Source organism: Hyaena hyaena, unplaced genomic scaffold (genome assembly GCF_003009895.1).
Source record: "Hyaena hyaena isolate Hyena2069 unplaced genomic scaffold, ASM300989v1 scaffold_73, whole genome shotgun sequence".
Taxonomy (NCBI): Eukaryota; Metazoa; Chordata; class Mammalia; order Carnivora; family Hyaenidae; genus Hyaena; species Hyaena hyaena.
The window spans coordinates 155,133-169,558 of record NW_024080705.1 but is presented as its reverse complement, the minus strand read 5'-3'; the positions used below and the strand labels follow the sequence as shown (position 1 = coordinate 169,558).

Below are 14,426 nucleotides of genomic sequence, written 5' to 3'. Positions count from 1 at the left end.
GTGTGTAGTTGTATTAGATGTGAAGAAAGTGGAAGGAAGAGGAAAAAGAGTCCCTTTTCTTCTGCAGCATTGCAGGGTGGGAGGTTTTGGTTTTCATTAGTATTTGGCTTAAGAATAGTTCTTAGCCAGGACCAGGTGACGTGGCCTTGTGGATTGACATGGCTGTGCCCCGCTAACACTTACAGGGGTGCTTGGGGATGTCTTTGACCCTCATCTAAAAGATGGAGAGCTGCTGAGTTTGGTGACTGAGTCTCAGTAATATGTTTAGTCAATTATTGGGTGAGTCTTCTACACAAGAAGGGGGTGGGGAAGCCGTGTGACTTTTGGGCTCTGATGTCTTCATCTGTGAGGGATGGAAAAGTGGCACGTACTGGTCTTTAACCTATCGGCCCTGGTGACCTATGAGATGATGTATCCTGTGAGTTTGTCTGAACGGTGCTGGTGTGTACAGGCTGGCTGGTTACAAGTACCAGCCATTCTGCTGGGCAGATTCAAGTTCGTGGGAGAGATGCAGGAGAGGGGAGGCGGGATCCTCCCTGACGTCTTACAGAGCAGTCCTGAGTAGATGCAGGATTGTAATTACTTCACTTCAGTGGAATAAATAAATGTTGGGTTCCTACCATGCTAAAGGCGGCACAGGACACACAAAACCTATGTTGTTTGTATTCTGATCCGCGCTGGGTGCCCTGAGAGAGGTCACACAGGAAAGCAGTTACTTGATTATTCTCCCCAGACAGGGTCAAGTGCTTTGCCGCTGGGACAGATTAACTCCGTGCAACTGGCCAGTGCAGGCTGGCCCTGACTGACTTGTGAGAGATGACCTGAATGGAGGCATACTGGGTATCTGGCATATTAGAAGTGCAAAAAAGTCACTGTGCTGTGACAGGAAGGGGAACCATTTGCAGAAAAGTGGCTTTCCCAGAATCCTGATGTCACAGGGCCTCTGCGGTGATACCGTGAGGTGTCACTGGTGTGAGGTTCTCCTCCTGCGGGTGGTGGACTCACGCTCGAACCCAGGTCTGCGTGTGGCCAGCAGCCCTCACGTGCATGAGCAAGCACTTTGAGAGGCACAGGTCGTTACTGGAGCCACAGGACACTAGGGAAGCTAGCTCCCGGGCGCGTCAGCTTTGACCACAGAACCTTAGCCGACTCTGCTGGGTAATGATCAACTGGACACGATTGCCACATTTTTTTTGGCAGGGAATCTGTGTCGCTGTTCGGAAACTATTAGTAGAGCCCATCAGTCTGACAGTGGGCATGTTTTTCTTTGATCTTCAGCCTGATTTTCTTCGATGTGGGAGGAGCAGGAAGGGGAACGCACGGTGGAATAACGTGTTGCTTCCTCTGCTGGGCCTTACAGCGTTTTGGTTTTCCTGAGGACTCTTCTTTTACGTCCAACTCCTCCAGCGAACGTCTAGATGCGCGTACTGTTGTGGAGCCCTGAGAGATGGTTCCAGACATATTGGAATTCAGCTCCGAGCATGAAGTCCTGTTTTAGCTCTGACTCTGCTACTTCATACTTTGCCGGAGAGCAAACTTAACCTTTCTGATTTTGCTTTTCACCACCTAGGAAGTGAAACTGTTCATTCTGTCTTTTTTTTTTTTTAAACATTTGTTTATTTTTGAGAGAGTGAAAAACCATGTACTCACACTTGCATGTGAGTGGGGGAGGGGCAGAGAGAGAGAGAGAGAGAGAATCCTAAGCAGGCTGTACACTGTCAGCACAGAGCCCTATGCGGGGTTTGAGCTCATGAACCCGTGAGATCATGACCTGAGCCGAAATCAGGAGTCGGACATTTCACTGGCTGAGCCACCCAGGAGCCCCAAAACTGTTCATTCTTAACCCAAGAACCTTGTGAGATTATGAAGTACAAATAAAATAATATGAAACCTATTGCAGATTTTAAGTTATATGAATATTACGAAGTATTCTCTACAAGTCAGTTAATGCCCTTAAGAGCTTTGCTCTTTTCTCTGCATGTTTATCATCGCCCCTCTAGCCGTCTCTTCATTTTATTCCCTCAGTGTTCAGGTGGTCACCTAACTTTTGAGTTTGGAAGGGGAGAGAAAGTTTTAAGGGGAGCAAACAGGTGATCTCTGATCCTTCTAGAAGAGCACCACGTGTATGGTAGGCGCTCGGAAAATCATTGCTGAGCGGCAGAAAGGTTCAGTAGCAGTAGGCATGTTGTGGCGGTGGTCGTGGTGCCCAGAGGCCTCCTCTGAAGGTAGGGGGTGTGGGAGGCAGCCCTAGGTGCCGCCGCAGCCCAGATGCCGTTGCTCTGGAACACAGGGAGTATAGACGGTTTGGCCTGTGAGGTGCTGGATTGTATTTGCGTTAGCTCCGAGAAGGGAAGCATGGTCTGCGGTGGGCCTGGCGATGTCTGCCAGATGGCTTTTCTCTCACTTTTAGAATGTTTCTTCTGGTATAAGTTGGCAATGAAGAAATTTGCTGTGGAGAAAAATAACACTGTCTAATTGGTGGTTGATCAAGCGCAGTACTCATTCTCTAAGGAGTTTTTCGGGGGGCAGGGGTGTGAGTAGTGCCATGGTGGGAGTTTACTGCTGGAATCTTGTTCTCTTGAAGCCATTTAGGGACTGGAAGAGTGAGCAGTTGTTGGGAATCGATTTGCCTCCGGCAGGTACCACTAAGAAAGTCACTTCCGCATCTCTCTGCCTGTTGTTTTCAGCACATCATAATCCTGGCCTCACAGAAACGTGAAGAGAATAAATCATCAGTGTAAAAAGCACGGAGATTGCGTATGGTGCATAGTACCTCTGTGTTAACACCCTTCACTGCATCGCACAGCCGCCTTCTCTAATTAAAGAAGCCAGGAGTACAGTCACTGTGAGGCACTGCTTTTAAACCTGAATATCGTGATCCATTTAGAGGGATGCAGAGTCAATTCAATGGGTCAAACGTTTAAAAAAAGAAAGTAGAAATAACAAAAAAACAAAGTAAGTGCATCACAGGTAATAAGGTGTTAGGTGTATTATTCTGGAAACGTTTGCTTTGGCTCCATATCTTTCTGTTGCTATGTGTATAGCTTGTCATAAAATATGTTTCTGTGCGTCTGTATTAGAAAAGTTTGAAACCCCATGGTCTAACAAGTAACGTGCCCCAAATTGTCAGAATTTGTACACTTCCACTGTTTTGCTTTTATGAAAGCGTCTTGCTCCTTTGACGTGATTTGGGGGTGGAAAGAGTTCAACATGATGGGGAATCGTAGGCCACCTAACTCCCATAAACTCTTGCAGCTGCCTTCTGTCCAACACTCATTAGGATTATTGAGTACTATTTTGATGTCTTTTAGATATCAGCTATGACCTGAGCCAGTTGATCAGAAGAGGAATGAGTAAGAAGAGAAAGGCTGCGTAGTTTACCTGCCCTTATTTGACAGCAGCTTCTTAAATAGTGAATATTTTGAATCTTCCTACTACAGAGGTTTATCTTTTCTTCTTTAATATGATGCTTTACAAAGATTTATGGGGTTCTTTGTCACCATTTTATGTATATTCGGTAGGCAAAGTATTTTGTTTTGTTTTTGTCCTCTAGAGGAATACATTCCCAATTTGATGACAGACTGTAAAGGAAGGAATACTCTACCTGTGGAATTCTTAGCCAAACCACTGTTCTGTTAGGAGTTGGAGATGAACACCCCCACACGCCCCCCATGCCCCCAGATACACATAGACCCAGGCACAGTTTATTTATTCTGTGACTGTTATTCTATGTCCCTTTCTCCAGATACAGAGTGGAGGCACAGCTTGGGGAACTAGTTTGCCTGGCGTTGCACAAGCTAGTGGCCTTCATGGATGACCATTCCTTTGTTTCCAGAGACGATATGTAGTTTAAAGTGAAATAAACAAAAGGTTGAGTATTGTAACCATGAATAGATACACAGGTGTATGTAGACAAAAAATGTATTTCTGCAAGCAAAAAGGCCCAGTGGGAAATAGGAATTGTAATTATATTGAGTTTGTGTGGCGTTTCTGTGTAGACCTGTTTATCCGTAGTCATGACCCAGGCATACAATTTTAGTCTGTTATGAACTGTGTAATACATCCAAGGTAGATTTCTGCCAGGAACATAAATTAGGAGGAGGACACCCCAGGGGCTGCCCTGGAAGGTAAGTGTGTTAAGTGAGCCTCTGCCCATGAACACTTAGAAGGAAGACTCGAAGGAGTGCTGAATACTGAGTCAGGAGGCTTGGGTCCTGACAGGCCTGTCCGGATGGGCTTAGACATGCCATTCCACTTTGGGGCTTCTGTTTCTTAAAGTGCAAATGTGGGCTTTATCTCGAAAGTGCCCTTCAGCATTTAGATTGTCTTCTTCCCTAGGGCTGGAGTGTTGCATCAGGATCCAGCCTGGGGTTTGTGCTGTTTGCGAGGCCCCAGAGAACCAGCGCTGCCTTTTTTTTCCAAGGAGATGGTGCGCCTTACTTAGCCCACAGAGCCCTGTAAAGCAGTGAGCGGCTAGTGCCGTGAGGTGCTTATTCACTGGGGACTGAGCCTGGGTTGTTTGTAGTAACCTAGAAGGACCTCGGACTGAGGCCAGGAGATGTAATTTCTGTGACCCACTAGTTGCCTACTCAGCTCACTGGGACCCATCCACAGTATCATTCTGTCTTTGGAGTAGGAGAGGATAGAAATCTGTGTCTTTTTTTTTTTTTTTTTTTAATATTTTTTAAAATTTATTTCTAGGAGAGAGAGAGAGCGTGAGCAGGGGAGGGTCAGAGAGAGAGGGAAACACAGATTCTGAAACAGGCTCCAGGCTCTGTGCTGGCAGTCAGCACAGAGCCCGACGCGGGGCTCGAACCCACGAACTGCGAGATCATGACCTAAGCAAAAGTCGGACGCTTAACCGACTAAGCCACCCAGGCGCCCCGAAATCTGTGTCTTCTTAAGGAGATGTGTTTAAGGGCTTGGAATTGAAGGACTCCCATTATCTTATAGCAGTTGGCAAGAATATATATTCTTGCTGAATGTAATTTTATAAATATTAGCAAGGAATGCCTTCGTATCTTCATAGGCTTTTTAAAACTTGACGAAGTTTGCATTTGCTTAGTCTTTGCTCTCGCCCTAATGCTAATTATATTACTCTTTGTTCCGTGCTGTGAACAGTTGATAATATCTACAGGCATCTTTTGACATAGGTAACCTCTGTTTTCTGGGTTAATTAGGAACTAGTATCACCAGAGGAAGAGCTGATCTGCATGATTATTTCTTCCATCATGCCATTCATACACACTATCTATCGATCTATTTATTTCTTATTTTTTAAGTAGGACCCACACCCAGTGTGGGGCTTGAACTCACCACCCTAAAAGAGTTGCAGGCATTTCTGCATAAGCCAGCCAGGTGTCCCATATAACTGTTTGACCCTCTGGTGAGATCATAGCCTTAACACTAAAAGGTTCTTAATAATGGTGGAAATCATGACACACCTTGGATGCTAGTAAGAGTCCTCTGGCCTTCCCCAGGTCCCGACCCATATGGTCACTGCTGTATTGATTGAGGTTGAGGTTGTTGATGGCAACAGTGGGCTCTGGGGAGTGGCCGGGACCTAGGAAGGGGTTGCAGGTAAGCTGTGTTTCCGTGGATAGCCCTCTAGGGAACCCAGCACTTGCCTGATGTTAATGACCTTATACCGAAATCTAATTGCCAAGGATAGAAGTGTTTTCAGTAAACATCTTTTGAGCACCTGTACTCCTTCTGAGCTTTCACACTGTTGCTAGAACATTGCATGTAGCCCTCCAACAGGAGCATGACTCAAACAAGTATCACTGTCTTTGTCTCAAAGTCTCCTTTATCTTCTTCAGCTTCCCTTTCTCTCCTACTCTCCCATGGTTAAGGGTGGCACCACTTACACAGTCTCTCAAATGTGAACTTGAAGATTTGGAATTACCTGTATTCTTCCCACGCCGTACTTCCTATATGCCAGACTTCTACATCTGTGGAATTAGCAAACTCTGTTGGCACTGCCTCCAAAAAGCGTTTTTATTATCTATCTATCTATCTATCTATCTATATATCTATTTTTTCTGAGAGAGAGAGAGACAGACAGACAGACAGCATGAGCAGGTGAGGGCCAGAGAGAAAAGGAGATACAGAATCTGAAGCAGGCTCCAGGCTCTGAGCTAGCTTTCAGCACAGAGCCTCACATGGGGCTCCAGCCCACGAGTGTGGGTGTGATCATATGTGATCATGACATGAGCCGAAGTCGGACGCTTAACCAACTGAGCCACCCAGGCGCCCCCTAAAAGCGTTTTTAAACCCGTGCTGCTTTTCAGCCCCAATGTCATACTGCAGCCCCAGTTTATTTTTCCCCTAGGCTGCTGCCTCTTCACTAAAATTTGTGTCTCTGACCTCTGTCTTCCTTCTCTTCATCTCCCATCAAGTTGTTTTAAAAAAAAAAAAATTGCTCTCCTGATTATGCCTCATGTTTGCTGCTGTTCTGCAATTTGCCTTTTTTTTTTTCACTCAACAGTATGTTCTGGAAAATTTTTAATGTGGTTTATTTAGATCTTTTTTTAAATGCTGCATAGTATGAATACTATGTTGTTATAGGTTATTTGGACATTCCTCCATGAATGGACATTTGTGATAGTATATTTCATTGTTATAAAGAATACTGAAGTGAATGTCCTTGAGCCTGTCTCTATACACACGTGTGAGTGTGTAGATAGCGAAAAGGGGAATATCTGGGTCACAATGAATCTGTGTTTAACATGTGAATAGACACTGACAAATCAGTTTACAAAAGCTGCCTATCAATTTATATTCCCACTCTGCCTGCTTTTGTTTGTGTGTTTGTTTTAAGACCATTTCTAATCTGGACCTTGTGTACTTCTCCCAGGCTCCGTGCTCCAACTGATGTGTTCGCTCATGTACTTGGGCACGGTCAGCCACGAGCCAAGCGTTACGGGGCGTGCCCTGTGTGCCAGGCACTCTGTGTTGGGGACCTAGACCTGCTGAGCCAGATTGGTCCCTGTCCCCGTCTCTGCTCTTACCATGCCAAATGTTTTTGCCATTGCTAGACTTTTCTTAATGCATTTGCAGCTGCTGTTCCTTCTTCCTGGTATGACATTTTTTTTTTCTTTTAACTCTTCTGCCAAGACTGTTTTTTTTTTGATAGTTCTTTTAAACCCTTTTCACTACATTTTCTCCACTTCCCCTCAGGTAGAGTTAGATAGGCCTTCCATAGTGGTCTCTCTTAGCACTTTACTTACATCCTGTTTGTAATGTTGATCCTAACGAGTTTGAATTATTTGTTCATGTATGTGTCAGCCTGTGTATGTTTGCGTATGTGTGTGCGTGCATATATATGTATATGCGTATATATACATATGTATATGTATATGTGTATACATATACGTGTATAAGTATATACATATGTATATATGTGTATACATATATACGTATATGTATATATATATGCATGCACACACACACACCTCTTTCCCATTCGATTGTAAGCTTAGTGAAGGCAGGAACTTGTGATAGTTACCGTAATGCTTCCCCAGCTGCAAGCCTTAAATACTGGTGTTGCTTTGCAAATGTTGAATAAGTGAATGAATAACAAGCTATCAGATGAACTTGTTTTGTACAGGGCAGTGTGGGGGCTTGTAAATGTGATTAAAAGCCTGATCAGTCTTCAAGGACCCAACCACGTAGGCAGGGAGATAAAAGACAGATGAGTAGACTGACTGTAGGGCACACTGATAAGCTCTGTGTGGAGGCATAAGTGACTCCCTGAGGAGAATTTAATGGGAGAGATGAATTCTCATGAGTGGGACAGTCTGATAAATTTTCAGATGAGAGGACTTTATTCTTGCTTCTGCCAGATATTGTGAGGGATAATGATCAGAGTTTAAGAGGGACACCTGGGTAGCCCTGTTGGTTAGACATCTGACTTTTGATTTTGGCTCAGGTCACAATCGCATGGTTTATGGGATTGAGTCCTGCGTCGGACTCCTTGCTGATAGCAGAGAGCCTGCTTGGGATTCCCTCGCTCCCTCCCTCTATTTGTTTCTCAAAGTAAATAAACATTTAAGAAATCTTTAAAAAAGTCATAAAAAAGGCTTTCATAGTCAAGTTGGGCTTGAGAGCAGAGATTGGCAGACTGTGGCCCGTGGGCCAAGTTGGGCCCGCCGCCTGTTTTGGTACAGCCCGTGAGCTAAGAATGCTGTTTTCCATTTTTAAAATTGCTTTTACAAAAAGAATATTCTGTGACCTGTGCAAGGATCTGCAGTTCCAAGTTCAGCGTCCGTAATGAACTCTTGCTGGAACACAGCGCGCTTGCTCGGTTCCCGCGCTCCGGGGCGGTGGCGGTGCTACCACAGCGGAATGGAGTAGTGTGATGGCTGTAACAGAGCCTGGCTGGCCTCTGATGCCTGGACCGTTTCCTCCCTGGCCTTTCACAGGAGCAGTCTGCCCACCCCCCGGGTTAGCGAACCGGAGAGATTCAAGTAAAGCAGAGAGGAAGAGAGGGCCCTTCGGAGCGAGCAGATTCGTTTGAGTTAAGAAAGTGGGACCACGAACTCTGTAGTCCTAGTGAAGCACTGGGAACCTTTTATTTCATAGCCTAGGCAGAAGGTCAGAGCCCTTGTCAAAGTTCACCTGACTGGGAAGCAGAGCTTTGAGGACCATAGAACATGATAAGGGTATTGCTGGGGTGGGGCTGGGTCACGAATGGCTTTGCCCTTGGACAGTGAGGGCCATAGGGCAGACTTCCGGTCTCTCTCTGAATGTCATGTTGTTCTTTTTTTGTCCCTTGTATTTCCAGAAGGCTTTTGAGCCCTACCTTGAGATCTTGGAAGTGTATTCCACGAAGGCCAAGAATTACGTAAATGGACACTGTACTAAGTACGAGCCCTGGCAGCTGATTGCCTGCAGTGTCGTGGGCACCCTGCTGATCGTCTGGGTGTACGGCTTCGTCTTCCAGCCAGAGAGTGAGTATACGACCCGCTCTTCTCTGGGAAGGTAGAGCGGAGTTTCACCAGCTTGACAACTCATAGTTGGACTAACTTCTTGCCTCTTGGTTTGGTTCTGATTTTTAAAATTGATTTAAATGGGAAGTGGGGCATTGTCTTCTGACTGTAAAATTATAGTAGGACCCTCTACATAAAGTTACAATAGCTGCTGGAATGTAACAGTTACTACTTCTGTTGATTTTTCTGGACTTGCAGCTTACATAACAACTTCTGAGACATTAGTTATTGTAAGGATCCACAGGCATCTCAAAGTATGGCCTAAACCTTTCTCATTTTTAGTTTCTTGCCTAGAACATAATTGCATTGCCCAGAGTTCCCCAAGCAGGAATTTATTACTTTCATTTTAGGCCATCCTGTCAATACAGATCATGTGAAAGTGGAACAGCACTCGTGCCGGGACCATACAGATGTCTGCCGTGTGCCAGGCACTGTGGCAGGCTCCAGGGAGATCGACACAGGTTATATGGGGTCCCTGTCCCCTTGGAGTTGAACTTCTGTGTCAGGGGTCAGCACACTTTGAGCTTCCTGGGTAGTGACTCAGGGAGCCGAAATGACCCAGTGAAGAGGAGGTCCCTTCTCCGGGAGGGCAGAAACGTGAGAAGGCTGTGAGCAGTGAGTTTGCAGATCGTCCATCCTTCCTAGGTTCACACCCACCCTGCCTCCCTTGCCAAGCCTGGCTGCGCGTTCTGTCCTCCTGAATTGTTTCCCCCGCAGGTTGCACATGGTGAGTGGCGGCGGCTGCTTCCATAATGCTCCTCTATAGCCATCCCCCACCCTTGGCGTAGGGTACCTGAGGCGACTCGCATGGGATAAAACAACCAGTAACATGGAAGAGTATCGCCTGTCATTTCTCATTTGTTTAAAAATTTCCATGACTGTTTGCCTCCCTGATAACGTGTGTTTCAAGGGGCTCTTTAACTGTACTTTTCCTCTTCTTTCCCCAGGGGAGTTCACTTAGAAGCCACCTTCTGTTTTACCTGCTTACCCTGCAGAGAGCCGCTGAGCCCTTCTAGTTACAGTGCAGGCTTACGGCATCGTAAACATTGCACTTAATGAGAGTGGAAGTGAGAGCTGATTGTCCTGTCTAAACTGCAGTTCACTCCAGCTTTAAACACCCTGTCCTCAGTTTTGGTCCTAGTCCTTGTACGATTTTCTCGTAAACTCTGATGTATGAGACTAACATCTGCTGCATCTGCTCTGTGGTTTGGAAGGGGACACAGAGATACAAGGACCCGTATCTTTCTGCTCAGGCTTGTCCTGTCCCGGGAAGCATTCTGATCACTGGTGCCCACCATCCTGCCCTCAGGTGAAGCAGTCCATTGCAGAGGACTCTAAGGAGTAGCAATAAATCTACTTCTCTCTTTCTTTTTTATTGTGAGAAAATATATGTAACATAAAATATATTCTGTCCATTTTTAAGCACATTCACTTTGTTGCACAGCCATCCCTACCATCCATCTCTAGAACTTTCTCGGTATCCTGAACTGAAACCTTGATTCTATTAAATGATAAGTCCCCATTACCCCTTCCACCTGGCTTGTGCCAGCCACCGTTCTAAGTACTTCTCCTTTTGAGGGGGTGCATTTATAAAAAGCAACCTAAGGTTAGAAGTCTTGAGATTTATATTTCTTTGCTCTAATTAGTATTAGCTTCAGGCATTGACTTCTGGCTTTACTTCTGCAGGCCACGGTGCCTGCTTGCACTTTGCTTATCTGGAGGTAGAGGCATGGCCGTCTTAGGTCCTGGTATTTACTTGCCTTTAGTGTTCAAACAGAACATGCTGGCCTCCGTGCGTTCTGTGAGAAAATCACCAGTAGCAGTGTGTTAGTGGTATGTGCCATGGAGACATGTGTAAGCCCAGCTCCACACCATTTAATAAATAAATTTAAAAAATTATTTATTTTGAGTAGACTCCATGCCCAGTGTGGGGCTTGAACTCATGACCGTGAGATCAAGAGTCAACATACTCTACTGACTAAGCTAGCCAGGTGCCCCTTAAGTCATTTTTTTTAAGTTTATTTATCTTTTTTTTAATGTTTATTTTTGAGAGAGAGACAGAGAGAGAGACAGAGCATGAATGGGGGAGAGACAGAGAGAGAGATGGAGAGAGAGAGGGAGATACAGAATCTGAAGCAGGCTCTAGGCTCCAGCTAACAGCATAGAGCCTGACACGGGGCTCGAACCCATGAATCGTGAGATCATAACCTGAATTGAAATTGAATGCTTAACCAACTGAGCCAGTTTATTTATTTATTTTGAGAGAGAGAGAAAGGGAGAGAGAGCATGTATGTGTGCAAGTGGGGGAGGGGCAGAGAGAATTCCAGGCAGGCTCTGCACTGTCAGCATAGAGTCAGACATGGGGCTAGAACCCACGCACCATGAGATCATGACCTGAGCTGAAGTTGGGCACTTAACTGACTGAACCATCCAGGCGCCCCATAAGTCGTTTTTAATAACATATTTTTCTTACTATAAAAGTAGTACATGTCCACTGCAGAAAAGTAGGCTGTACTGATAAGCGATAGGAACAAAATGAAAATCTCGCTCTCTAGCCCTAACCGCTATTTACATACGTCTTTTTCTATATTTGAATCCAGTTGAACCATATAAAATATCTTTTGCAGGTCAAAATTTTTGAATGTCAACAATTTCATATCCTTTCACACACAATGCACGTGTTATTTTGTAGCTTCTCACTTGAATTTTAGACACAGATGAGAATGTCTTCTCTCTGGAGGTTGGAGATAGTCTTGATAGAATTGCCATTTTTCAGTACCTTGCTCCCGTAGAGGAATTGTACTTATCACCGAACAATCGAGTTATTTTTAGCATACTGCCCCTGAGGAGTTTGAAGTCTGGGCCAGCGATAATTTCTGCTGATCTTCAAACTCTGAATACACTTGCGAGAGGAGAGGATAATTCTGGAACGCAGGATGGACACTGCTGGAGATAAGCATGGGAAGCTGCAGGAGGAGGGGTTGGAGTGTGGGCAGGGGTCAGCAGTCCTCTGCCGTCTTATCTTTTCCATAATTCTGCTCTGTGACCGTCAGCTCATATCGCTGTAACTTGATATTGATTTAACCGTGGGGTTGTCCGTAGTTCCTGGATAGGAATCCGAGTTCTGTGGCAGGAGGAGGCCCTACCTACCACTCCCAGTTTCCAGCCGTGGCGCCTTGAGTAACACCCTGAAGCTCTCAGCCTGTTTCCTCACAGTCAAATGGGCAGAAGTACTGCTTGCCTTACTTAGTCATTGGGCAATCGGAGTATCGAGAGGCATAATTTGAAAGGCATCTGTGAGCTGCAGGGGCCACACGTTGTCCTGACGTTGGCACTTATTCTTTTATTGTTTATTTTTGAGAGAGAGACAAAGTGTGAGCGGAAGAGGGGCAGAAAGAGAGGGAGACATAGAATCCAAAGCAGGATCCAGGCCCTGAGCTGTCAGCACAGAGCCCGACATGGGCTCACATAAGACCCAAAATAGCCAAAGTAATATTGAAGAAGAAAACCAAAACAGGAGGCATCACCCTCCCAGACTTTAGCCTCTACTACAAAGTTGTCATCATCAAGACAGTATGGTATTGGCACAAAAAAACCCAGACATATAGGCCAATGGAATAGAGAACTCAGAATTGGACCCACAAATGTATGGCCAACTAATCTTTGACCCAGAATGAAGCACAGCATTCCCGAGCTTACTCTTGTCTGGAAAAACAAAGGACTGTCCGCAGGTACTTTGAAGGGACAAGGCGTACACTTGTGCCAGTCGTGAGCATCTTCCAGCATTCTGAAAGATCAATGATTTCTGCAAACACCGTGGCCTGAGACTGAGCATCCGAGCATGGGAGATGATCACCCACCATCCCGCAGAGAGAGAAAGAACCATTGGTTCAGTTGCGATCATGTGACATTGGGTGTCCCGTACTGCTTGTACTGCAAGGCATCCCTTATGTATCAAGTTACAATTTATTAGAAGTGTTTGCTTGTCTTGTAGAATGCTCACAGGCAAAGTCACTCACAATCCAAGTTTTTAGTGTACTCCAAAGTGTAAACAAAATAGCAACTACAAACAGGTGATTTCAATCCCTTTGTCTTATTCAGTCTGAGTCTCCATTTCCTGCTTTGTCCTAGGCATTGACAGAGTATTGGCCTCAGTACTGGGCCACCCAGGGTGAGGTAGAAAGACAGGGCTGCAACCCAAGCAGAAACAACTGGTAAAGATGCAGGTGTCCTGTAATCAGTGCTAACGGAAGGCACAGACAGTCTGCGCTTGTCGGAGAGAGTTCCACTGGCCCGGGAAGTTGGGATGCCCACCTCTAGAAATGTAGCAAAAGTTCATATTCATTTCCTGCCTGCACAGAAGCTAGATCTGGGTTCCTTATAGACTCATATGGGATAACAGAATTCCTGCTGTGCATTTGAAGCAGCATAGAGTCCTGGGCTTAGAAAATTAAGGCTTCAGTTTATTTTTTTAATGTTTATTTTTGAGAGAGAGACAAAGTGTGAGCGGAAGAGGGGCAGAAAGAGAGGGAGACACAGAATCCAAAGCAGGCTCCAGGCCCTGAGCTGTCAGCACAGAGCCCGACATGGGGCTCGAACCCATGAACTGCGAGATCATGACCTGAGCCAAAGTTGGACACTTAAGTGTCTGAGTCACCGAGGTGCCCCAAGGCTTCAGTTGAAATCCTTGCTCCATCACTACTGTGATGGATGACCTTGAGCAAGTTATTGATGGTTGATCCTTAGTTACCTTTGGGTGGTGAGTAATGCTTTCTATATTGAAAAACCATTTCTATATGGTTATCAAAAATAACCCAACAAATAAGAGCCCTGGGGCAGATGGCTTCTCTGGGGAATTCTACCAGACATTTAAAACAGAATTAATACCCATTCTTCTCAAGCTATTCCAAAAAATAGAATTTGAAGGAAAACTTCTGGACTCATTTTATGAAGCCAGCATCACTTTGATTCCCAAGCCAGACAGAGACCCAGCAAAAAAAGAGAACTACAGGCCAATATCCTTGATGAATACGGATACAAAAATCCTCAACAAGATACTTGCAAATCGAATCCACAGCACATAAACAGAATTATCCACCAAGATCAAGTGGGATTCATTCCTGGGTTACAGGGCTGGTTCAATATTCGCAAATCAATCAATGTGACACATCATATTAACAAAAGAAAAGATAAAAACTATATGATCCTGTCGATAGATGCAGAAAAAGCATTTGACAGGATACAGCATCCCTTCTTAATAAAGACTCTTGAGAAAGTTGGGATAGAAGGAACTTACCTAAACATCATAAAAGCCATTTATGAGAAGCCCTCAGCTAACATCATCCTCAATGGAGAAAAAGTGAGAACTTTCCCCCTGAGATCAGGAGCACGACAGGGATGTCCACTCTCACCACTGTTGTTTAACATAGTGCTGGA

At 45.1% G+C, this 14,426-nt stretch overlaps 1 protein-coding gene across 1 annotated transcript in view; it reads left to right on the top strand.

Annotated features, from left to right (window-relative positions):
• SGPL1 (sphingosine-1-phosphate lyase 1) overlaps positions 1-14,426 on the top strand; it is a 57,982-nt gene that overhangs the window by 14,472 nt on the left and 29,084 nt on the right. The window contains exon 3 of the mRNA XM_039233291.1: positions 8,786-8,951. Coding sequence (XP_039089222.1) covers positions 8,786-8,951 — 166 coding nt within the window. The remainder of the gene's footprint in view (positions 1-8,785; positions 8,952-14,426) is intronic.